This window comes from Dermacentor albipictus, chromosome 4 (assembly GCF_038994185.2).
Source record: "Dermacentor albipictus isolate Rhodes 1998 colony chromosome 4, USDA_Dalb.pri_finalv2, whole genome shotgun sequence".
NCBI lineage: Eukaryota > Metazoa > Arthropoda > Arachnida > Ixodida > Ixodidae > Dermacentor > Dermacentor albipictus.
Window position 1 is genome coordinate 148,511,483 of NC_091824.1, and position 25,886 is coordinate 148,537,368.

Here is a 25,886-nt window from a genome sequence, read left to right on the forward strand (position 1 = left end):
TAATTCTAGGGATAGTTGACGTTACCCAAGGTTTGCGACCTTTCTTTTTCAGGCTTATGCACATGTTTGTATGAGGATGTTTCTTTGTAAATTTAAATTAACTTTTTCAGAAAAAAGTTCAAAGCTTCATCAGATATTAAAAATGTTATTGCAGATATTACAGTTAGATCCCCTTTATTGCAGCCTGAAACTTACTCAGTGTTGCAGTATTAATTTGCTGCACCCTGTACCCTCTCAGCCTATTCTTACTGCAAAGGTTACTTTTTACATATAACGTAAACAGGAAGGTGATCACTAAGCGAGATATTGATAACACCTGCTGATATAACTGTAGTTGATTTCTTTAGTGTAAGCAAATCAAGCATGGTCACTGAAGGAGCGGTGACTCGTGTCGGCAATGTTACCACGTTCGCAAAATGTATGACTCAAGAAGTACCAATAGTTTCGTTTTCCGTGGTGAATTCTACATGTCAATACTCAGATCTTCCCCAAGCAATGCGACATACCTATATTAATCTGCACACTGACATATTGGTAGGAAAATATTCAATAGCGCATGAACACTGTCCCCTGGCGGATAATAAACAACATTAAGGAGCATTCTGCCGCTAAGCACAGAAAGCACTTCGTAGCATGTTGTATTCGTACTGAATCGATAAAACCTATTACAGTGCATGCCATTTAACACTAATAGCGATACTCCTCCACCTGTCATATCGCTCCTATTCAAGGCAAACGAAGACTAACAGTCTAGTGCCAAGTGGTAAAGACAGTTACCACTTGACAGCCGAGTTCCCGTTTCAAAAATTTTAGTTTTTCGAGAAACACCCAGAAAACATCTTCCTTAGCACGCATAGATTGAATGCTGACCTGTAGAGCTGAAAAGGAAGATGATTCGTTTAGAATAATGTTGTTCAGATCATACAGATTAACGTAAATGTTAGCCATAAGGAGCAATTATTTCATTAAGCCTACCTATGGAACTAATTTCCATAGACCTTCCTCACGCCGCACCATTCTACCAGCTCTTTCCCTGCATTACGCACGCATATTTTGCCAGTCTGATGCCGTGCGTAGTGGAATATATGCTCAAGAGTCCATGACTTGGCTAAATTTAGCAATTGTCAGTTTAGGTGTGTATAAATCAATTATCATTATTCAAAAGTGAAAAATGGGAATTGGTATGAAAGCACAGCTAAATTCAGAGCGCGAACTACTGCGACACAAGCTAAGGCACAAGAAAAAAAACAGGACACGGCGCTCAACGTTTCATGCTCAACTTTAGTGGTGTATTATGTACCTTTCTCGCGTGGGAAGACATATGTGGGCCAAACTTGTCCATGTCTTAAGATTAGGCTGAAGGAGCATTCGAATTCAACAAAAGGGATTGCGCGCACACATCTTGCAATGCACGTAAGAGATTGCAATTCACAAGGTAAGTGCAGACCCAAGTTTGAAAGTACAACAGTCCTTTATAAGCACGAAGATCGAACAACAAGAGAAGTTGTAGAAGCTCAAGAGATAAAGAAAAAATGGGCAGGTTGTATCAGTCATGCTTCTGTAGCGCTTCATGACACTGAAATATCTTTTCTAGATATGGCCTAACAGGTGGCAACTGTTTTGGCGTGCTAACACCGATTAATAGTCATCTTTTTCTTTTCCTTTATGTCGTTTGATGATGTTTGATGATTTATAAAGTATCTAACCTTTCGAACAAAGTTTCATTCGCAAGTAGCGCCGTGTACTGTCTTTTCTAGCGCCTTAGCTTGTGTCCCAGTAGTTCGCGCTCTGAATTTAGCCATGCAGTTATCATTGCTTTAGACCTTGTGGACCTCAGCTCCTTGCTTCTCTGCAGCTATTTTCCCCTCTTAATTCTTGTTTTCGGAACCGGACCATAACCCCAGGAATCCTTTCTTGCTGTGCTGGGATCCTGTGCATGACCTCGCTACTGTTCGAGCCCTGCGGCGCAGTTTGACCTCAGAATAATATAGGCGACCATAGACATATGGAAGCACTGCGGCTTGTAAATATTTTTCCGACATGTAGGGTTAACAGGTGAGTATCAGGCCAAAAGACGATTTCAATGTGAGAGGGAATCGACAGTGGCTTGAAATATCCTGCATGAAATTTATTCGCCGTGCATTCCTCCCCGCTTGATTTATTATTATAATTGCTAATCATATAAACGTGTGTAAACACGACACGCACCACAGTGTTCCATAAATAGGAGCACCAGCTACACATGGCACTTCCAGCTGAACTGCTAGATTGTTCATGTTCAGCTTCGGCACACATATATGATTTTGTAGTGAATGTAATTTGATACCACGCTTATAGGCATTAGCTCACCATTTTCTCAAACAATACACCCGAGTGGATGTTGTCGACGGTGACGCAAACGCTGACGCCACAATGCAGATCAGGCTACAAGAGCAGCCTTCTGCGGCTGCGGATAACTTCGAGTAGGAGTCTGTCGTATGCACGCAGTTAACACGCCACCGTATACAGTAAGAGCCTCTCGTTCATACTTTATAGGCCTCTGGTACCATCTCGCTAAGAATGTTGCCAGTTTCTGAGCGGATGATCTTCAAATGCCGACTTACATGATCCTTACATCAGAAGGCGACGAAGGCGCTAGTGAAAATCCTCCGTTCACGCGACCGAATTGAACGACTGTGGCACTCCCATGTTCATGAGTACGTGGGAGCGTGTCGGTATCTCTCTCTCTCTCTCTGCGTGTAAACGTTTGATTTTAATCTTTCTGTCTGCCCTTACCTCATACGCAGTGCAGGGTGGATGTTATCTTCCTGCTAACCTGCCGCCTTTCGCTTCTTATATATATATATATATATATATATATATATATATATATATATATATATATATATATATATATATATATATATATATATATATATATATATCCGTAAGCATGTTTCGGACTGTAACTATTTAGCATTGACAGATGAACGTCACTCTTCGTCTAGATGCGCTATTTACTAATTTCTTGCGCCCAGAGTTTGTGCAGTAATAATGGCATTTTTCTGTATGAAATCAAACCACTGTAGAGAACTTTACACCAGTGGATAAGCGTAGAACGATCATGCATCACAACAACTGCACTTGCTCTGACTTCCATGTCAAGAGCCGCTGTCAATTTTCCTATGTAGGCCCACATACCTTAGTAATGTGAAAGCCATTACACGCGTGTACAGGAAATTAAACCTTTTTAATGGTTACACCGGTAGTACAAGCAGCTGACATCTACTTACGGGAGTGTAGGAGTGCTGCTTCGGGCAATGTATTAAGCTCTTAGCTTTAGCAAAGCACGTATATCTCTGCTTGACCCTTCGCAGGCATGCAAATTTCATGAGGAAGTTTTCTGCACTTGCTTCTTTTATTCCCTTTGTTGGACTCCTTGTCACCGAAAGAAACCAAGGGGCACGGTTCGACAGTTTTAGGCAACGTATATGCCGGACTGTTTAAAATCAACTTGAGCCTATGTGTACTCGAAAGGACCTGCCTTGAAGGGGTAGTAAAAAGGTGAGCATCAAAATTTAACGAAGACGGCGTTGAATTAGGAAAGAGCTTTCTTCGCAAAACAAATCTAATTTGTGAACAGCGTGCGTTGCAAAGAGAATGGCCTACGTCGACAGCGGGACTTAATTGACTTGCCTTCACTGTAACTTTGCACCTCACATTAAGTCTTTCTTTTTTTCTTAGGAGATACACCTACTATAGCTAATTTATTATTCACCGGAACATCAGTACTAACGGCTACCATGAGCAAGCTATGGAAAGAGTTAAGGCAGGACACATCTTGTTTGTATAAAACCAATGAGATATAATACAAAGGAAGCACCATAAAGTACTACGCCATTAACTCGGTCTTAACAATGTTCACTCAAGGAGCATCCGTTAGAATGTCTCACGTTTAAAATATTAGGATCGCATTTCAACTGCCGAAATCCCAGTGATGCATATGTTGGATACATCACTTCTCGGCTGGGGCTGATAGAACTGTCACAGCAATTTGGGCGCAGCTTTGAAGTCATCAGGTGGGTCGATTTGGCGCTCGTTAGCGATGATTTTCATAGTCGCGTTTTCCCCTCAATTCTTCATTTTGAAACGATGCCACTTCATCATGATAACGATGGGGATGCTACAACTCGCCAAGCTCTACAGAATTTGCTGTGGTCTCTCATTTCAAGCACATTCGCAATTCTCGAATAAGAGATTCTTAGGGCCATCCACTGTATGCGATAGATCCGAAGCCTGAATGAAACAGAAATCGACCATTGCACGTATTAGTGTGCACTGCGGAATGTAATGAACACATACAACATTGTTGGCCGCACTTGAAAAAATATTACAGCCGATGAGGTATTTGCGCCAATTTCACCTTTGTTCCTTCACATATGCGCGCGTACTCTCGCGTTATTCCGCTTCCTTTCTCTTTTTTCATGAGCCCGTTCATTACGCATTACCATGATCTGCATAGAATGGGCTTTTTTCATGAGCCCGTTCATTACGCATTACCATGATCTGCATAGATCATGGTAATGGATCATGGTAATGGTAATGACATAGATCATGGAATGGGCTATTACGGGGAAGTATCAAGAGATTGTTTTGTAGATTTGGAAGTTTTCCATACTGTCCGAGACTACAACAACCTTAGTAAGACAAAAGAATATACAGAAAGAAAAATACTTCGCAGATGATTGCCAACTTGAACAACTGATACAAAAGACAACGGAGCTGTGTAAGCGACTTCTCATACTCCTCGGAATTACTAAGCCTTTGTTTCTTGGCGGTTCTTACTATGACGATTCGTCACTGACGCCTTGGTTATAGGATTGCTTCGGGGCCCCGCGTAGGTCGCGTTCCCTGACAACGCCACCGGCTTCCACCGCTGCAGCTGTACAAACTCCTAGCTGGCCTCCAACTTGGAGACGGCAAAATGCGACGCGAGAGTCAACAACTACAGATTGCTGGCTAAAAAAGACAAAAAACGCGCGAAGAAGTTATCGTATATTCCAGTGAGGCATACGCAAAATAACTTTTGTATTACGGTCATTAAACACGTTTTAAAGCAAATTTTAAAGCAAAGCGCAGGCTGCATTGCAGCATCACGACGCCAGACTTCACTGCCGAAGTCGTACAAACTTTCACCTTAACTCCAATGTGAAGCCTGTATATCACGACTATGAGAAACAAAAATAACATATGATTGTACATTCCAAATGAGAGCATTTATATTACGTTTCAAAGCAAAATCGGGGCTCTGATACACGTTGCTTTGCATTTATATTTGACTGCACCTGTAACCCCTGAACGATGAACGAGCCATCCCGTACGTAATACCTTCGGTCCCGTATATGGTGAAATAAATTAAATAAATGAAATGAGTTATTGGTGACGTCACCACACGCCGGCCGAATTCACTGCAGCACGAGCACCTCTGCGGAACCACTTTTAACAGCTTCGCTGTAAAACTTAAATCTGTTCGCCCTTAAGTACTCAAATTCTGCGAGGCCTGCAGAATTTCGGATGATCTCGTAGCGCTCGATAATGCAACACGCACTTGTCCGCACCTATTCGGAAACCTCCGCTTGTGTTGGGCAACACGTAGAAAACCAGGCCTGAGCGCTGACCGGGCGATAAAGGAGAACGTTGGCCTCTGCAAGGTTAGGAGGAAAAAAACAAGAACAATACAGAACCGGAAGAGGGTGAAAGTATAATAAGCATGGGCGAGCGATAGAAGCACGGATCCCTGTGTCAGGTATAGGAGAGAGTGAAAAAAAAAATCCCTCTCGACTTAAATATACGCTCAAGGTCTTCCGCAACGCGCATGTTTACGCTGCCGCTGTGGCAGAACACCTCTCAAGGCCGTCCCCGGCATCTTGGTATAGTGAAGCGCTCGCAAAGGAAAGCGGATGATTACGGCCGGGCCCAGGCGAAGGCCGCATTCCAATTAGGCGTGCTTCTTCTTATTACTGCCTCGCCCGCATATCGGGGAAGAAGGGCACACGATATCTGCGCACCGCGCACGTTTCGATGTGTCGCAACCAAGACGTGTTCGCCCGACTCGCGCGTGTACGTGGTCTGCAGCCACGCGCAGACCAATGGTGATATACGTGTACACCGTATACCGCACGCCGATAGGGGCCTTAGCACGCGGGAAGGTACCGTTCGATCGCTGTAGACTCGATTTGTTGCCGGTATCGGTTTGTTTCCCGTAGCCAGCCGTGAGTTAATTGAGTGCCGGAGAGTAATTGAATGGCGTGGAGAAGGGGCAGAAAGCAGTTAACAGTGGTAATGACAAAGGGAGCTCCGGAGACAGGTCTTGATGGATGGTTTTCTCCTCCTCGGCATGATGAAAAAAATAAATAAACCAAGACCGAAGCATAGCGAGGCGAACAATGGCTGACAATGGCTGCAGCCCCCTTAGCCTTCACTTTCCTGGACCTACCAATGACTAAAGGTCAGTCTTCGGGCGTTAAAAGCAACCACCGTTCCGTACAGCGGTCTCGAATGGCGTGCCGAGCTATAGTTTCTTGGGTCGCTGGGCGCCTGTATAGCTAAGCCACTCTGCAGCATGCGCTCACGAGAAATGTTCCTAGGCAGAAAGCAAATGCGCATTGCTCTGTGCGTTGATGTGCAGGTAGCCCTCGTGTAATTACTTAGGTATGGCGTATGTGATGCTTCTACACCGTTTCTACTATAAGCCAACAGTTATAAGGCTAGCTAGGATGCTGCGAACATATTCACATAACACGCGGAGTATCGTACCTCATTTCTAACGTATAGTAGGGCCGACCTGTAGACACTGATGCGTAAATAGCGCCCGTAGTTGCAGCATAACTGTGTGCTGTTAGATATGGAGCTGGTTCCTGCGATTTCTTCGAGTTCCCCAAACCGCTTCGAGTGGCAGCACAGCTAATTGAGGAATGCAGAAGCAGGAAAGCGCATTCCAGAGAAGCGGCCGAGGCAACAAGTTCGTGCGTCGCCGGGATTAGAAGGGGGCCTGGGACAATGGAGCTCAATCGACCCCCTTCGTCTTTGAAGAAGGCATTTGCCACCTCTGCGGAGCCGAGTCGCCGGGGTTAGCAAGTGGGCATCCGACAATGAAGCAGGTGCACGAGCGCCCCCCCCGCTCCTTCTCCAGCCTACAAGTGGATTGCCAGTCTGCGTGGCAACACCGCAGAGAGCCCCGACAGGTGTGCCCCGCGACACGGGCGCCTACCATTGGCTGCAAGTGGCGTCATCGGAGTGGACTCTCCCATTGGTCAAACCTGACGTGACTTGCAGTGCTCGAAGGGCTTATAAGAAGCCTTCCAGAGAGACCTGAGCATTCTGGGACATGCCCTGATTCCCTGTTTGACCTCTCTCGAACTTCTTGCCGCGGGCCGCAGCGTCCGAGTTGCTGCCGGCCCGTAATGTCTGTACGAATGTTAATTGACGCTCACGTCCCTGTATATAATATGTAAATAAAACCCTCCCAAGTTGTGGTATTCCATCCCGGAGCCCGTCCTACAACCCCTACATCTGGTTGGCAGCGGTAGGATCGCCTCCGAATGCATCAGCTGGTGGCAGCGCTACGAATCAACCTTCGTCGAGAGAGATCCTAAGGAACCGGGAAGAGCGAAGAAGAGAGAGCCCTCGTCGAAAGAGGTCCGAAGAGACTGGGAGTATCGAAGAAGGAGCGAGCCTTCGACCCAGGGAGTCCGGAAGGAACCGGGAACAGCGGACAGATGAACCGGATGGCAGGGTGCTGCAACCGTAAGTGAGCGCGTGGTTTTTTTCCTTATGATTCGCCAGACTCAAAGGTTGTGTGTTCAATTTTGATAGTTCTGGGAATCGGGAGTTTGTTGCATTGTGTGTTTGCACAAATTAATAAGGAAAACAGTTTTAACCACCTGACGGGGCAGCTGCCATGGATCTTAGAAGGTTGACGAGGTTAGACTTGTTGTTGGTGTGCGACGATTTGGGAGTTGAGGCGGACGAACGGATGGAAACGCCAGCTATCATAAAGGCGATTAATGATAGTGGCAATGATCACAAAAGCATTGAGCTTGCTTGGGAGGTGATACAGGAACCACGGGAGCGAGAGCGTCGTGTACGTTTGCGAGAGCGTCGTGAGCTTAGGAGTGAGCGTCAGCGTGAAGAACGCGAGAATGAACGGAAGCAGGAGCTTCAAGAACTTACTCTTAGGTGTCAGCGTCACGAACGTGAGAAGGCACGCGAACGTGAGCGAGAGGAAAAGTATGAGAGAGAGAAGGCAGCACTGATCAAAGAGATACAGTATTGTGATCAGTTATTGGCACAGAGACAACGGCTGTCTGAGAATTCTGTAGATAGTACAGAGCGAAAGAATGAGGAAGTGTCTAGCGGACTTTCGCCAAAAGCCGATGAGAAGAGTAGTGCCTGTGAGATTAGCTGCAGAATCATAAGTGAAGGGAAAAGGCTAGCTGCTAACGATGCCTTAGTGGCAATCGAGGCCGTTAAAGGCCGTAGTGAGAGCGACGAGGTGCTGTGCCAACAGATGACTGTAGAGACAGCTAGGCCAGCTGCGAACAAATTGGCACAGTTACCGAGCGTGTGCGTCGCTGGTAATGTTAGCGAGGTTGCTAGCGAAGAAAAGGGTACTTCTGACCAGACAGACGCGAGAACCCATGTAAAGCCAGATGTGCGTGCAGAAGTGAAGTGCGAGCTGGACGATGCAGTTGAGAATAGTTCTCGGGGTGGCGAGCTCCGTAGCTCACGAGAGAACAACTGCATTGTTCAGGGATCGGTGCGGCTCTCCGCCAGTCTAGATGGCCTAGATAGGGATGATTCAGTTAATCATTCGGACTGTGCGCGTGAGACAGCGATCGATACCGACGGGCTGTGTGCCGATGCACAGCGTGAGCTGGGCAATGTAGCAGAGGGCAGTTCGCAAGAGTGCGAGTTGTCTTACTCGAGTAAAGCCTACTGCATTGTGCCAGAGTCGGTTGAGCTGTCCGCCAGTCGAGGCAAAGTGAGAGTAGATTTAAATGTAAATCACTCAGACTGTGCGGGTAAGAGACCGATCCGGGCCGACGAAATGTGTACCGGCCAGCACGAGGCACGAGAAGGCGGCATGAAAGCGAGTGCGAAGAGAAAGCGCCGCAGGAAGAAGCGCCCTAAAGATAGGAACGCGGTAATTAATGTAGCGCCGCCAAAGATGGCAAGAACCCCAAATGGGCAGGGCGCGAGGAAGAAGGTGCGGTCGTCTAGGACGATGTTGACGCATCCAAAACGTTCGAGCCACAGGTCAAAGGGGGACCGCGAAGAATGTTCTGCGCGGACGCGGACAAAGGGCACGAGGCAGTTAAGCTCCTCGTCGTTCCGTAGTTCTTTTCACAGCTCAGCGCGCAGTTCGAAGAAACGCAAGGTGGCAGGACGAGACCAGGTGGGGAGAAGCGACGCGGTCAATCGGGTTTGTGTTGAAAGCGGGGCGCGAGGACGCAAATTGGCAGGAGACCGTAACGTCTTCGGGGAGCTGATAGTTAGTCAGCCCTTTTGTTGTCTCTCGGCCGCCAGAGTAGCTTTCAGACCACGTCCACCCCGGGTTAGACTCAAAGTATGAGTCAGACGTAAGCGTTTGCAAAGGGAGGCCAAGAGCCCTTCCGTAGTAATGAAGTGTTTGCTTTTTATTTTTGAGCATCGGAAAATTTCGCGATTTGAGACTAGAGTTTCTTTCAATATGTAAACGTATGAGCTTTGTTTGTGTTTTCGTTTGAGAAGCTCCGAGATTTGAAAGACGCGTTTGTGTAAACATGTAGTCTCGCGAGATGCTCATTAATAAGTAGATAGGCTTTTTTGTGTGTGTGTGTAGTTAACCTGAGGGTCAAGGTTATTGTTAAGAGGCCTATCGTAACGCGCGCGTGTGTTATTTAACCTTCTTTCTTTTTAAGCGTTTTTGAATTTTGTAAGGTTAAGCGCGTAGATTTGAGTGAGTGCATGAGTTGCACTGAGAGGCGTTCTTAGTTCCATTAGCGCGTGTCCTGTGTGGACGGAAGGAAGCAGACTTTATGACTGGGTTGCTAGTGTGTGTGGGGGGCAGCCGTATTCTGACTTCTTTAGTGAGCGTGCGTGGAAAGAGTTAGTAGAAGACGCATTATTTTAAGAGTTCTGCGGAGTGTGTAAGTTCCGCAAGTTTAATTGTTCGTTTATGTCACGTGTCCTGTAGGACTTTCAGGGAAGAAACGTGAGTAAGCGTAAAGGAAAAGTTTGCCTACAACGCAAGTACGCGTTTTGTTTAGTGACCACAAGGCTAGTGCGCTTGTGATTACGTACTTGTGAGGTTGACCAGATTGTTCAGTGGCACCATTACGTGCGATAAGTACGCCACTACGATAGATTGGAAACATGCTGTTCGTGTGGTTAGGCCACTTAAGTTATGTTCGGCTGTTTTCATTTGTTGTTTGCATCGTCAACGACCCTTTTGTTTTGCAACAACAATAGTACTCTGGTCTTGTCGGCAATCGAGGAGAAATGGATAGCTGTTTGGAAGGGTGGTTGGAACTGTTGTCAAAATTGGGGAACTAAAAGATCAGGGTTGATTTTGACTCAGTAATAGTCTGGCGAGTCAGGGGTGAAGAGCCTGCGCTTACGCGTGGTGCAGCGCTGTGCTGTTTTGTTTGTTTGACGTTTGTTCTCCAGGGCCCAGGATCCCGAGGGCTGTCAAACGTGGCTCGACCCCAGTACCCTGCAGCTTCTATCAGCGTTCCTCATGGCCAGCGAATTGGTTTCACCGGCCATTCAGAACAACCGGGGCGAGGACGAGCTGTTAGATATGGAGCTGGTTCCTGCGATTTCTTCGAGTTCCCCAAACCGCTTCGAGTGGCAGCACAGCTAATTGAGGAATGCAGAAGCAGGAAAGCGCATTCCAGAGAAGCGGCCGAGGCAACAAGTTCGTGCGTCGCCGGGATTAGAAGGGGGCCTGGGACAATGGAGCTCAATCGACCCCCTTCGTCTTTGAAGAAGGCATTTGCCACCTCTGCGGAGCCGAGTCGCCGGGGTTAGCAAGTGGGCATCCGACAATGAAGCAGGTGCACGAGCGCCCCCCCCGCTCCTTCTCCAGCCTACAAGTGGATTGCCAGTCTGCGTGGCAACACCGCAGAGAGCCCCGACAGGTGTGCCCCGCGACACGGGCGCCTACCATTGGCTGCAAGTGGCGTCATCGGAGTGGACTCTCCCATTGGTCAAACCTGACGTGACTTGCAGTGCTCGAAGGGCTTATAAGAAGCCTTCCAGAGAGACCTGAGCATTCTGGGACATGCCCTGATTCCCTGTTTGACCTCTCTCGAACTTCTTGCCGCGGGCCGCAGCGTCCGAGTTGCTGCCGGCCCGTAATGTCTGTACGAATGTTAATTGACGCTCTCGTCCCTGTACATAATGTAAAATAAATCCCTCCCAAGTTTGTGGGTTTTCGTCCGCGAAGTCCCGTCCTCCAACCCCTACAGTGCGCACCACTCTGCCCAGACACCACAATGCATTTTTCCGAGCATGCGAACAATGCCACACTGCAGTGCAGTCTCTAAGATCACCCAATTTCTGCGTTTTCCAACGGCACAGTAATCTTTGCTGATCTGCTAAGGTCACGCACAGTCAACCCCGAAAGCTTACGGACCACGGAATTTCGGCAAACGTTCAATTTCCGAGCAGCCTGTAACAATGGTCAGTAATACCGAACATCACAATGTTGTTTACATGTACTCTTAGAGGTTGTAAATGCCAATACTACGAAGCGCTGTGTGGCTGCGCAGATATTCAGGTTTTTATTATTTTTTTTCGTGTTCCGTAAAATTTTGTGGTTGACCCGCACAATCACTCAGCTGTGCCCAGATTATATGTGCGCTGTGACTGCAAGAAGCTCAAATAGAGGAAGCATCGTGTCGCCGGTACTTTCTGGATTACTGCACCTCTATCACTAGCTTAACAAGGGACCTTGCTATAATGTTCGACCACTGTGAGAGATCGGCGTTGAGATAACTTAGTTATGAATGCTGCATGTGTATTGTGTGTGTAACTGAAATGCTCAATAATAAACAGGAGTGCTGTTGTGTGTTGCCGTGCAGCTCAAAGGTTTCGCAAAACAATATTTAGTTACGATAACAACACAACATACTTCTTTATCGCAGCGTTGCGTTGTATCGCGAACTATGGTGCGTCACGAAGTTGTTTCCGTTGTGCCATAGATGACACATCTGCACGACGAGTCCTCGTGCGCTTAATATTTTATCGCACACTCATGTTTAATGTACCGCAAGGTTGTTTTCATTGCTTTTGGTATTGCTTTCTCGGGTATTTGTGCATGTCTACACAAATGCTATTTGTGGTCATGGCAGCGGATGTAGAACATACCTTTTAACCGCGGTCGTCACGTAGTACGTTAACCTACGAGTAGACAAAGTTTCCCATAAATATTCATGTGCTACCTGAAGGCATCAAAATTACCCGAGCCGAGGGCCTCACATCGCAATGAAGGAGAATAAGCGGAACCGAAGGGCCCAGTTCTATGTTAGCGCAAAACGCTCGTAACCATTTCTGTTTTTCTTTTCATAAGATATTCATCGAGGCCCGCGGTTCCCCTCATTCTTATTCGTCACAAAAAATGGTTTCTTTGCCAAGACCACACTGCGATAACCATACCAATCTTTCAAAACTTTTCTAAGGCTTGCAGCACAAGGAAGCTTACGCAAAAGGCCTTCGTTATAGCAAGACTGCGTTGCCCCAAACGCCCGCAATCGATCCTTTCTTCAAGTTCGGAATCGTTGCGCACCAGGGAGCCCCGTGCAATAAAACATATTTTATTATTATGGGGCGTATAGTTGTGGCAACATGCGGTTCAAACAGGTGGCTTCAAATATCAGCAAGGCTTCAGTTTGATTAGTAAAGGTTTGCAGACACCGCGTGAAATACGTGATCCCGAACTGCTTCTGTATTTTCTTTTCAGTAATGCCGGGTTAAGTGCCACATTGAGAGGTTGGTGTTCCTTAGGTCCGCGGCTGGCTGTGTGCGTGTGGCGTGAAACGAGGTCGCTGACCTGGAACTTCTGAACGTATCGACCCTTGTAGCACTACTCGGCCTACTGCATCTGGGCGACGTCCAGCGTTCGCAGGTCGAAGGCAGGGCACCTCCCTTCACCCCCCCCCCCCCTCCTTCCTCAATATCCTGCTCGCAGAACTACTTGTGTGAAGAAGCATGTTTGCAACGGGAAAAGACACGCGCTGGGCTCTCGCCATATTTCTCGTTTTTTGATGTTTAAAGGAGGCTTATCCTACGAGAGCTGTAGATTCAAAAAAGTTCGCAGCAAGAAAGCTCTGTTCAGGTCGAGCGCCGATCTCGCGTATTGCGCTGGTGTTGCTGCTTGCGCCTGGGCTGTCTTCTTATTGACCGTCTTCATTATAATGTAGAGGCCTGTCCACAGAGTGCGTTGCAGAAAGCCACGCTGCAGAACCGTTAGCAATGCTGTCAGCCTCTTGTGTTATCCGTAATTTGTCCCACCGACTCGTCGGCTATATTCAAGGAACCGAATAGCTTGAGCAGAAGAGAGCTAGAAAGAAAGAGAAAGAGGTTAAACAAACGGTATCTCTTCCATCACGAGGCTGCAGTGCCATATACCTACGTTGAACTTCTATCTACACAGCTCTAGTCTGGTCCCCTCACCATTATGCTCATGCTATGGTGAAGCAGACACAATAGACAATTTATTGTTGTCTTGCAGGCGTTTTTATGTGATAAGAAAAGGGCTACTGGAAATCCCGCCTCACAATATTGGCCTAAATTTATTAGTGCCTGTTATCCCATCTTTTATAACCTCCATAATTGGGTTCAGTCGCAGAAATGGTTGCTTGGCAATCCAAAATTACCTAATTGAAACCAATCGATTACCATGTTAGACAGATCGTCGCCCCTCCCCACCATGGCTTTCTTTCTTTCTTTCTTTCTTTCTTTCTTTCTTTCTTTCTTTCTTTCTTTCTTTCTTTCTTTCTTTCTTTCTTTCTTTCTTTCTTTCTTTCTTTCTCTCTCTTTCTTTTAATAAATAATTATATATTAATTAATTACTTAATTGATTACTTTATATACTATTAGATTTCTTATGCATGGTTTCCTTCCGATTAATTTCCCCCCCCCCCGACAAAAATTTTACTTTTTAAGCTCCAACATTCAAATTGTTAGCTTCCTTGTTTTTATAAACCTAATTTCCCCACCCGATTGATGGCCAATCCCCCACTGTGGGTATGCACCACCGCCACTCAGTAGAACAGCAGCAAGAACAACAGCAGCTTCTCCTATTAAGTATACCCTGTACTCAGGGGCGTAGCCAGGAGGGGGGGGGGGCGAAATTTTTTCGTGCTGTCATGCGCCGCCCTCCACAACAACTCCAGGCGCGGGAAATCATACTGGATTTTGTCTAGAATGTACTTTTCGCGCTCGAAAAGACATTTCGGCACGAAGATGGTGAATTGGGGTGGATTTCGTGGCAATGCCCACGCACCTTGAGTCACATAACGCAAAGAGTCCCATCCGACCACAAACTTTCAAGGGCATTTCGATGGCGAGCGGGCTCTTCGCGGCATCTCGCGGAGGCCGCGGTATCTACGGAGCGCATGGATTTCGATTCCTAAACTTTATGGGTGTAAAGATCACATATACTTTTCGTGCAGAGGTGCATTGACATTTCCAAAGTCGTTCTTTACATTTTCGATTCCGGATTTTTGTGGGTTTAATGTTCTTATAAACATTTGACGCCGAAGGTGCACTGACTTTTATAAACTCTTATATCGGACCATACATTGAGACCAGCCAAATCAACACACTATCTGATAAGTTGACAAAGCATGCAGCGAGGTTTGATGAGGCGAAGCGTTGTGCTAGTTTATTTGTGCCGTCATATCATAGAAAAGAATATCAACATTTTTTTTCACCTGCGCCAAAGCATTCATGTCAAGACGCTAAAGTTCCAAAGGTAACTACGTTCTTATTTATTTTTTCTGCTTTGAATTTTATTCGCGAGGACACATGGAGCCTCTTCACTTTTCTTGTTTTTTGCTACCCGCGGGCTGCCAGGCCCAGCCAGAGGTCATGCGTTTTTCACGTGTTGCCCTGACAGCCTCGCGGCGCACTTCGGTCTGTGTTCCTTTTTCTCTGGCCGAGTGTATTTTGGCCTCGCAGAGTTTTGGACGCGTTCTGGCTAGCAGACGAGAAAAAGAAGCAATGGTCACTCGCCACCACCACGGATTGCAACGCGTTCGCTTGAGGGCATCACGTTCACTTCGATGATATCGCAACCTCTCCGAAAAGTCTTTTATCTCGTCAGTGTAGGCTAACGAGTAACATGAATATGGTTCTCTGTGGAACAAGTGTCTCACGTTTTCTTCGATATTCCTTCGGTAGCCACATCAGGTGCCCAAGGGAGGCATTCGATTGTGGCCAACATGCTTTCCTTTGCGTTTTTTTTTTTTCATTTGGGTCAGTCTTGCGTGCACAACGCAGAAAAGCGGGGAGGAACCGCGCCGCCTTCCGTTGCGCGCGATGCATCGGGGGGAGTGGAGGGAGGGGGGTCGGCCTTAGTCAATCTGTGATTGCGCAACATGTTTATTTGCCTTGTTTGTCGCATTGTACAGGGTGTTTCGCTTAACTTTAGCCAGAGTTTAAAAACATGCTGATGCACACTAAGAGGACGGGACCAAATGCATGTTGCTCACTTTTGTATGCAGTGTGTCACGCTATCTCTTGTATTTTGTTTAATTAGGTAATTAGTCAAGAATAATTGACCAAGTTCTAAAGCAATGAAGCTAGGAAAAATATTCCAATTAGAAAGTCGCAGAGTGGTTTGCACAACATCCGAATAATCAGTTTCTGTGTTTCTATCTATTAAGTATTAGTGTTTTTCAGCTTACTGCGGATCCCCGCGAAATACAAAAAACGCAACGTGACATGCCCGCTTGCGCGTCGTGATTGCACTGCTCCCAAGCGGTCTGTGCACAAACAGCCATAGGTGCGCTGCCGCTTATGAAGCGACAGGGCAGTGACGCAAGCGTTGGCTGTTCGATTTAAGCTAGCAACTGTTATCGCTTGCGCTGCGTAAAGCGACTAACGGACGTGGTGGTGGTGGTAGTTCTAGACAGCGATAAACAGACTATCGTGCATCGGCTGTTAGAGAGCGAGCAATTTCGTGATGCCTTTGTCCAACGAGAAAAAAGCAGACATGATCCTTACCCTAGGAGCTACATGCGGACAGAGACGGCAGGCCGCAAGAATATTTCGAAGCTGACACATGGCTGGCACATGGGTACGCGACCGAGTCCGATGACAATATTCGACACCTACGAGTCGTTGAAGCGAACCGGCAGTTTCACAAGAAAGAGGCAGAGAGCTTCAGTCATAAATAATGACGTTCACTCCAACGTTTCATCTTTCATGGCGGCTAATCCACACTCTTGCATGCACAGCGTGAGCGCGCAGCTCGGTGTGTCCAACTTAAGTGCCTGGAGGATTTTGAAAACAGCTGTACTGCACCCCTATAATCTGCAGTTGCATCAATGCCTGGAGTCAAGGGACCTCCAAAAGAGACTCGACTTTGTGAATCAGATTTTGATTAAGGAGGATCAGGATTCTGACTTTCTCACTAAGGTACTCTGGACTGACGAGGCGAACTTTTCCCGAAATTGACAAGTAAACATTCACAACGCACACTATTGGAATGATCAAAATACCCACTGGCTAGGAAGATCCAGCCACCAATATCAGTGGTATTTTAACGTTTGCTGCCGAATATATGACAGCACAGTCTTTGGTCCAGTGTTTTTTAACAACACTCAAACCGGCAAGAGGTGTGCAAGTGAGTTCTTCGAAGGGCCGGTTGAATACTTCTGTTGCAACATGCCACTAGCCCGGCTTGACGTAATGTGGTATCAACACGACGGGGCCCCAGCCCACATATGCAGTCAAGCACGAGCATGGCTTAATGTTATCTTCCCAGGGCAATGGATAAGGAGAAACGGGCCTGTCCTGTGGCTGGCAAGGCCACCTGACCTCAACCCTCTTGACTTTCATCTTGTGCGGTATATTAAGGATCACTTATACACGACGGAAACGGCGACTCCAGAAGCCTTGCAAGAGAAGATAATTGAAGTCTGGCACCTCATTTCACCGACGGTGCTCAACACAGGTGACAAGCGTTCTCAGAAGGTCCCAGTGTTGTATCGCTGCAGAAGGTGACCTCTTCGAGCACTTGCTGTGAAAGCGCATGAAAAATAAACGTAAATTTAGCGAAAGGCAGCGTCTGGCCATTTAGGCTATTCTTATTCTACCATTTTCAGCCTTCTGAAAACTTCGTTTTTTTATTTAGGGATGTTCAATTTGCTTACAGCTATCGCGAAATGACGGACCTGTTGCTTCCGGCAGCACCAGCGATAACCTCTGCGTCTGCTTATCGCTGTAACGAACTTTCACGAGTGGAGCACATCGCTGGATTAAATGGCACAACCAACGCCTACGTCGCTGCCCTGTCGCCTTTTAAGCGGCAGCGCACCTATACGGCTGTTTGTGCGCGGAACGTTTCGGAGCAATGTAATCACGACGCGCAAGCGGGCATGTCACGTAGTCTTTTGTATTTCGTGGGCATCATACGTAAGGTGAAATGTACTGATACTTAATAGATAGAAAGACAGAAACTGTTTATTAGGACGTTTTGCAAACCGCTCTGCAAATTTGTAATAGGAATTTTTTTCATAGCTTCGTTACTAAAGTTGGTCAATTAATCTTGACTAAAATTCTAATTAATCGAAATACAAGATATACCGGGACACACTACACACAAAATTGAGCAATATGCATTTGGTCGCATCGTCTTAAAGTGAATCGGCATATTTTTATACTCTGGCTAAAGTTAGCTGAAACACCCTGTATACAGTGACTTTTGCTTAGATACGTAGATTTATTGGAGACTTATAAGTAGATTTACATCTCGTATTGCGAGATTTTGTGGATACATGTAGTGAACCTTGTTTCCAGTGCGACTTTTTGTTTTTTATCAAGCTTTATCTTCGCATTGGTGTATTCCATTGTATATTCGGATTTCTAATCTATATTCTGCCGAACTTCTGCTTTTTATATGTGGTCTCTGTTGCGACTATAATTTCGGTACAATTACAATACACGACCGCTGAAAGCTGCTCCTGCGCAATACATTGGAACAAAGGACAGCGTCATTGAGATTTTTCGCTGGCTGTTGCTTATGTACAAAAATGTAAACAAGGTTCTTGAATGACAAAGTTTCATTAAAATATTTGTCCTCAACTTGCTCATTTCACGGGTTTTACATTTCTCATATCAGCGCCATGCATTGCTTTGCTGGTTTCGAACTGATATAATTCTCAGGTTCGTGTGATATTTTCTTTACTTATTAAATAGACAAAAACGTGGAAGCATGGATATCAATTATTCCTGGCAGAAATTTTGGGACATACAAATATATTCTTTTAGGAAAAAATACATATTTTACTTGTCTTGACAGTGCGTAGTGTTCAAGAACTTGTTTGCAGCATCTTTGGCAATGGCAGTGCAGCTATGTATGTATTTGATTCCTCGACAATTTCTGTAAGGAGGAGGCCGAGCTTGAACGTGATCCCCCTCCCCACCCCACCCCCCGGAGGAAATTTCTGGCTACGCCACTGCCTGTACTGGATATTCCCTTGTACCCTGCTCTAAGTACCCTGCCCTGGGTACCCAGAGAATCACTACTGTGTATCCATAGCGGCTACCCTCTGGATAGAGGGCGTAACCACTCTGGCTAAGCAAATTTCCTTTTCTGCTTCGTTTCCAGAAGAAAAAGAGAAGTAGGTGTACTTTGGCTACACTCTCCGGAAAAGAAAGGGGAAAGATAGGGAAAGGGGGTACTTTCTAACTACGCATTTGCCGTTAACCTCTGGTAGCGGAAAATTCACTAGAAAATGTAAGAGAAAAGTTAAAGAAAAAAGGCAGGCAAGAACTAACTGTCTGAGACTGTCTGTGGATGTGTCATACAGGCAGTCATACAGCCCTATACTGTTACACGCAGTCACAGTATGCGTCACAATGTTTCTCTTCCTTTTTTTTTTTTCATGTAGCGCTGCAGCGCCTTTAATGGCACTCGAGCTGATGTCATTGGAAGACAGTGTCCGAGAAGCTTGATTTCAGCAAGCGGGCAATTGTTCGGCTTCTATAATGTGTAAATGATCAGCGCTGCTCTTTGCTATCAATAAAAACAAGGGCGCTCACAAGGAAGGGGTCCCGCCGCGGTAGCTTATAGTGTCTATGGCGTTGCGTTGCTAAGCCAGAGGTTGCGGGTTAGATTTTGGTCACGGCGGCCTCATTTCGGCGGGGCTGAAATGCAATAACGCTCGTGATGTTAGATTTAGGTCGCCGCTAAAAAAACCCCAGGCGGTCCAAATTAATTCAGTGTCCCCCCAGCTACGGCGTGCCTCGTCACCATGTTGTGGTTGTGGCACCTGAAATCACAAAATATTAATTAAATTATTAATTAATTAAGCAATTTTAACAACGAAGAGGCGCGGCCGTTTTGCTTCCCGCGGAAAAGTCAGAACGCACCATCGGCCATTCTGGTGTGAAAACATTACGTATCTGTAAATGTTACTGAAAGCTGCACAGGGGCTAGAAGGCCGACGTCATGTCGTGATAGGCCGGATGCCAGACGGAGCTGTTGACTGCGACCCAGGTTATGAAGGCGTGGGTATTGACGCTGAGCAATTCGAGTTGTGCGAAACGCAGATGAGCTGGGCTTCCCGATACTTGGTCAGTTGTATTCGTGCTCGTATGTGGTGTTCGCACATGGTGACATAAAACACAGCGCAGTTGAGGGTGAAAACGATCGCGCAGGCGTATAAAGAAACTGGCGAAGCTGTGGGGCTGCAGGGAAAGATGAATTAAAAGAAAGTTAAAAGGGAAACAAGAAGGAAACTTTGTTCTACAAGTGATTGATTGCTTCAGGGTAATGCATCTTTCACATTCCTTGAAAGAGGGATCGACATGATTTTCTCCCTATTCATGCGTACCTGAAACGAATGAAGTTTGCTATACAGGTAGGGCACTAGTTTTTCTGCCTTTTAATATCACCATACTACTTGCTGATGTAAGAATATAGAGGTTTGGATTGTTTAAATAAAAGCTAACTTTAGTTAAGTGGCAGATCGCGTGACCCATCGCAACTCCTCAGATTCGAGGTCAGGATTCCAGTGGTCACTGGTGCAGCCTGACGTAAGGTATTATTCACTTCAAGCTTATTTGAGTGATGAGCCGCTGTCAAAAACATTTTGGGCCTTCTTGTGACTTTGTAGCAAAGTCGGGCAGTCCTCTACAAAGACTTCCTTGATTTATTTGAATGCGCTGCGCACGTGTATACATCATTCTCTGTACACTGTCATCGTCATCCGCACTCTCTCGCTCCTCTTCCTTCCTCTTCTCCCTTTCCCGAGTATCAATTCAAGCAGGCAGCTTTTCACGTTTTTTTTTTTCCACTGCTGATCTCTCTGCTTTTACCCGTCGTGGTTGCTCAGTGGCTATGGTGTTGGGCTGCTGGGCACGAGGTCGCAGGATTGAATCCCGGCCACGGCGGCCGCATTTAGAAGGGGATGAAATGCGAAAACACCCGTGTGCTTAGATTTAGGTGAACGTTAAAGAACCCCAGGCGGCCAAAATCTCCGGAGTCCCACACTACGGCGTGCCTCATAATCAGATCGTGGTTTTACCATGTAAAACCACATAATTTAATCTGTCTGCTTTTCTCACATCTGTCTTTCTCGCTGCACGCACGTTGAATTACTTCCTGTTTACCATTTAGGCCGAAAGCTGCCATTGTAATATACAGTCTTGGCGTCAGCTTGCAAGGCTTCATTATCTAGACTGACTATAGCCAAACTGGATTTAAACGTAAGTTCAGTTGTTGTTCACGTTCACGTAAAAAAAAAAAAAACATCAGCTGCATGGGTGCGAGAAAAAAAAAGAAAAAGAAAAGTTTGGCTAAGGTTTCTAGCGGAAGTATGACGTAAAACAAAATTAAAATACGTGTAGGAATAAACAAACATTACAGTAAGGTAAATAAGCAGAAAGAGAAAGCGGTATAATATTACTCAAGAATCCACACACAGCCCTTTTCTTTTAGATTTCCTTCTTTGAGCGACTTCAGTAGATTCATTTGGCGTGTTCAAATTATTGCGTTCTTGACCCAATATTGTTTTCTGCTTTGTATTTATCCTATATGGGAGGTGTAAAAAACCATTTGAGCCACAAGAATTACTTTTGCATATTCGTTGTCTGCAACAAATGCTACAAAAAAAGTTATATTCAGTGGCATCCAACGTTTAAAGCGGTACGCACTGAAGCTATTCACTTATTTACAATTTGTATTTTGCAGTATATATGGGATTGGCGTATTTGTTGCATGCGCGTATGACAACAAACAGGCGATACATCAAGGTGAACTAAACAGAAAGGTGTAAGTCAGCCTATTGTCTCTCGTGTACACTATGACTGTGAAAAGTTTACAGTTAGGGCAACAAGTGGCTTCGAAGTGAATCGCAAAGCGACTGAGCTACAACTTTCAGTTCCAGGCTACGCGCGTAATACCAGGGGTACATTTTAACTTTACAGACTATCGTTGTAGTGGCGTTTGCGAACGCTTACTCCTACCGTATTGAAATGGCCGATAACGTGACTTGCGGCTCCTGTATACGTGTGAAGAAACCACTGAAAACCTGTTCTATATCCATGTGCTCGCTACGACGTGCAACGCCTCTCTCTCCAAGCCACTTTAAACCGGCTGGACTCGAGACAATTTTCTGAGTCGAAGATATTCGGACCAGGGCCGCATCCGTCGCAAGCGCTTAAAGGCTATCTGTGCAATGGTGTAGTTCTTGAAAGGCACCGGCCTGTCTGACCATTTATAGACCATCCCTCTTTTTTCTCTCTTTTTATTCCTCATTTGTCTTATTCCCAGTGTAGGCAAGCAGACCGGACGCTCGTCTGGTTGACCTCCCTAGCTGCTCTGTCCTTGCTTTCTTTCTCTCTATCTCGTTGTAGTTATACATGATACTACGCACTAAGTGCTGCCTATATGTTTTACGTCTTTGCTTTGCTTCGACTAAGCGTATAGTTTGCACACTGTAGCGCAAATGGACAGTAAAAAAAAAATGCGAGCTGCGAATTTTAGCGAACTCTAACAGGGATTTATTCTGACTAGCCGGTTTTCAGCATAGTATGCAAAATAACGAGAATTCCTTTGGAAATGGTTGGGCCACTTGTCATAGGTTGCGATGTTCAACAATGGTTCGTGTTTTTAACGCAAGTAAACGTAATAGTAACGTAATGAAAAGAATAACGTAGCATGAAATTTTGCCTGCTCATGTTTCATGAATTAACAATAAAATTGTGCCATATACTGGCTTCCGTCACCCGTCGATGTGTTTTGAATCATCTTTTTCTTCTATATGCACTTAGTCAAGCTTTGCTGTGAATGCATCTAAAACTGTGTAATAGATTTGATCTAGTTTTAGGAGGCTTACTTTTGGCCGTAGACCCCTTCGCTGTGAATGGTATACTCATCACGAACGGCGCACCACCACAGAAACCTAACCATAAAGAACCCGGGCAGCATTGTTATGAATTGAGCCAACCCATTTGCCCATCCATCATAGCTATAGGGAGGAGCTCTTGCGTCTTGAACGTGACAACACATTTGCTTCCGGTGTTCATAAGAAGTATAATTTTCACGTCGTCGCTCCGCGTCATTTCGCGTAGGATATTTGTTTAGGAAGCCGCCTCTTCATACCGTATTTGGAGCGTGGTTTCCGCGCCAGACGCTCTGTCACCACATCTATCACACGCGTGAACGCACAGGCTCTATACTCCACCAGTGTAACGTGCGAATGCACTTCAATCAACATAAGAAATAATTATAATAAGAAGAAAATAGAAAGAACAGTTGGGGGAGGGGTGAGAACTTCTCGTACAAGGAAACAGCAAAGAAACAGAGCCTTATCTTCCAGTCGCACAGGCGGAATTTCGCGCCCATCTCGTGTTCCACGTTAAACTGCGGCCTGCTGCCGCAAGAGTGCGGGCTTTCAGGTGACCCAATTAGCCGTGGACCCGAGCGCAAGAGGACAGAGGGAAGGGCCAAGCCACCTACGCACGGCATCACACCTCCGACCTGCCGACGCAGGCACCTCGTCGTCGGCACTGCTGCGGCACACTCCGCAGAGAGGCCGAGCATGTTGTTCCCGCCCGACACAGGGTTCATTTATCACCCCGCGCTAGCACTAGGAGAGACGGAACATCAGTCATCTCGAATCACGCCATTCCCCGGAAAGCCAGCAAGCGAGCGACCGAGTTGACGACGAAAGAGCAACCAGACTCGGGAACGCCGCTTCACCGCTCGAAAGGGCCACCACCGGGACCACGTAACCGTCTTTTCCAGCCCGCACCGGCCAGCGAGAGAGCAACATCCTGGCTCACGGCGTTTCCCACTTGACTCAGCACGCTGCCCTGACCCGCCGTCATGCCCTGCTGCGCGCCGCGGCGATGGGACAGCAGCGCAACGAAAATAGTTCCATCCACGAGCGCCGTTTGCCGCGCGTCCCGCGCACGCTCTCTCGAGAGCGCGCGGCGAGCGCGACTTTCTTTCCTCGCGCGCGTGTGCGGCGCGGCTCGCTATTGGTCGCCTCGGGAGGCTCGCGTGGTGACGTAACGGGCGCGAGCGCGCGCGGAAGCTTTTTCGCGCGGTGGCGGCTGCGGCACCGACGGCGAGTCGCGAGTTGGTGCGTGTAGTGGCTACGGCGCGGCTGACGGTGCCCGGGCTCCTCTCCTCTCCGTGTCTTCTCGGATCGGACGTTTCGGCTCGCACCCCCCCGCTCCGACCGTCCCGTCCCGCGCACACGAACGACGCTGTCCAGGCCTGCTGCTGCTGCCTTCAGCTGGACTCGTTTTCTCTGCGCATTTTCTCCGCAATTTCTTGCGTATCCGGACGTGCAACGCGGGCGTTTTCTGCAGACTGCCCTGTTTTGCTAGCGCAGATAAGGAGCTGTCAAATTGCAATTTCACTCCGGCAAGCTCGCCGCTCGCGAGTGTTCGGGAACAACTTGAGACGCCCAGTGCTTAGTTAGGTTCTTGTACTTACTTTTTGCCATTTGGTTTGCTGACTTGCTTCGCGCTCGACCCTATCAGCGACGATGCGACGCGTGGGAAATTGTGTGTGCTACGGTTCGGCGGTGGCCTTTCTGCTCCTTGGGATCTTACTCGGAGACTCCTTAGTAAAAGGTGAGTAACCGCTTTGCTTCTGCTTAAGCACAAAGTAGTGCACCGTATTATGACTGGGGACTTTGACTTTTAATCTTCGCACCTTGTAATTATTTTTCTGTAATATCGTTACTAATCGTACGCCTCATAAGCGAAATCAGTTACTGAAATGCGATGAAACGGCAGGGCGTGTCTCACTGCCTCGCATCCCATGCTGGTAAATCTCTCGCAAATACTTTTTTCCCCGGTGCCGAGAACATAATTCTTATAATTAACTGGTACTGTTTACTCTTTCTGACGATGTAAGTACTGAGCTATCGCTGCCTTAGCTCATTAGGTGGGAAAATGTGATGTTTCATTTGTTTATTTACTTTGTTTCTGTGGTAGTAGTGTGGGTTCTCTTAAGCGTTGAGCCGATGTAGACGCCGAACCATAACCAATACTCCTCTGGTTTCCCTCGACCTACCGAACTGGTGTCGAGTGCCGGAAGTTCCTTTTCCCAAAGAAAGTAAGATGCAACTTGGTACAAAACGCCCGGCTGCTCTCAGCATTCCCGCCACGCTCCTCGGTTTGCGGCGAAGAGTGCTTAGCGTGCACTCCAGGAGCTTCTGCCAAACGGGCCGACCCGCTCGATGCCTCTTCAAGAGCCTCCCGTTACTCTTTCCAGCCACCCAGTGGGGCCGGGGCCCAAACACCTCTCAGTTCTATAGCTACGCAGGCGGCGTCGGCGGCTCTTCAATTCGATTCCGGCACTGAACTTCTTCGCCTTTTCTCTCAATCCGATCAGCAAACTGCGTTGAGAGGATCCAATCTTCACAAGGCCTTGCAGAGGGCCGGTTTTTATTCGGCCCTTCCGAAGGCTGGTGCAAGAAAGCGTCCTGAAGGCTGGAGAGAGAGAGGTGTGCCGGCGGGTGTTGGGCGCTTCTCTGGCTGCGCTGAAATCCTCTTCATAAGAGCGGACACGGACGGGCGGGCGTTGCCATTTCGCGTGTTTGCTCAGCCGCATCCTCTGGCGGCGCGGGCGACGCGTCGGCGATGGTTCCAAACGCCGCACACAAGGGCCGTGTCTTCTAATAGACCATTTCATTTCCCATTCTTTTCGTCCTACGTTGTTGGCTCGACCGTGACTCGGACGCCGCGGCGCAGGCGTTATCGCTGTGATCGGTCATTCGACGCGACGCGCGATAAGAAAGCAAGAAATGGAAAGCTAAATGGAAAGTTATAGAATATGGGCCCTGCATACGAAGCTTTGCCATTGCGTTACACGTAGACGGGCTCGTTTTCAGAGAGAAATATGAAATGTCGGAACCACTCAAAGGCGGGGAAGGGCACCGGCTATATATGCTCCATATGAATGGCGTGTTCTGTAGCCGATCCGCGGAGAAAAACTCACACAGTCCGTAAGTTTTTATGCATGATTCGTGTAGGCTGTTTTGCTTTATTTCATACTTGTACTTTTGGTTGCAAAAGGTGTACGTCCTGTCGACACGCAACGTCGTTAGTAAATATATTTGTGTCGCTTTAATGTTATGCAAAGAATCCCGCACATTCATTTGCAGAAA

The 25,886-nt window shown here is 47.0% G+C and overlaps 1 protein-coding gene across 3 annotated transcripts in view; it reads left to right on the forward strand.

Moving 5' to 3' along the window:
• Window positions 1-23,793: 23,793 nt before the first annotated feature.
• The window catches only part of LOC135902188 (limbic system-associated membrane protein-like), a 230,061-nt gene continuing 227,968 nt past the window's right edge, over window positions 23,794-25,886 (forward strand). The window contains exon 1 of one of the 3 annotated variants that reach the window (XM_065432156.1): window positions 23,794-24,345. In XM_065432156.1, coding sequence (XP_065288228.1) covers window positions 24,258-24,345 — 88 coding nt within the window. In that variant the 5' untranslated portion in view covers window positions 23,794-24,257. The remainder of the gene's footprint in view (window positions 24,346-25,886) is intronic. The other 2 variants (XM_065432158.1, XM_065432157.1) reach the window with 2 other exon arrangements.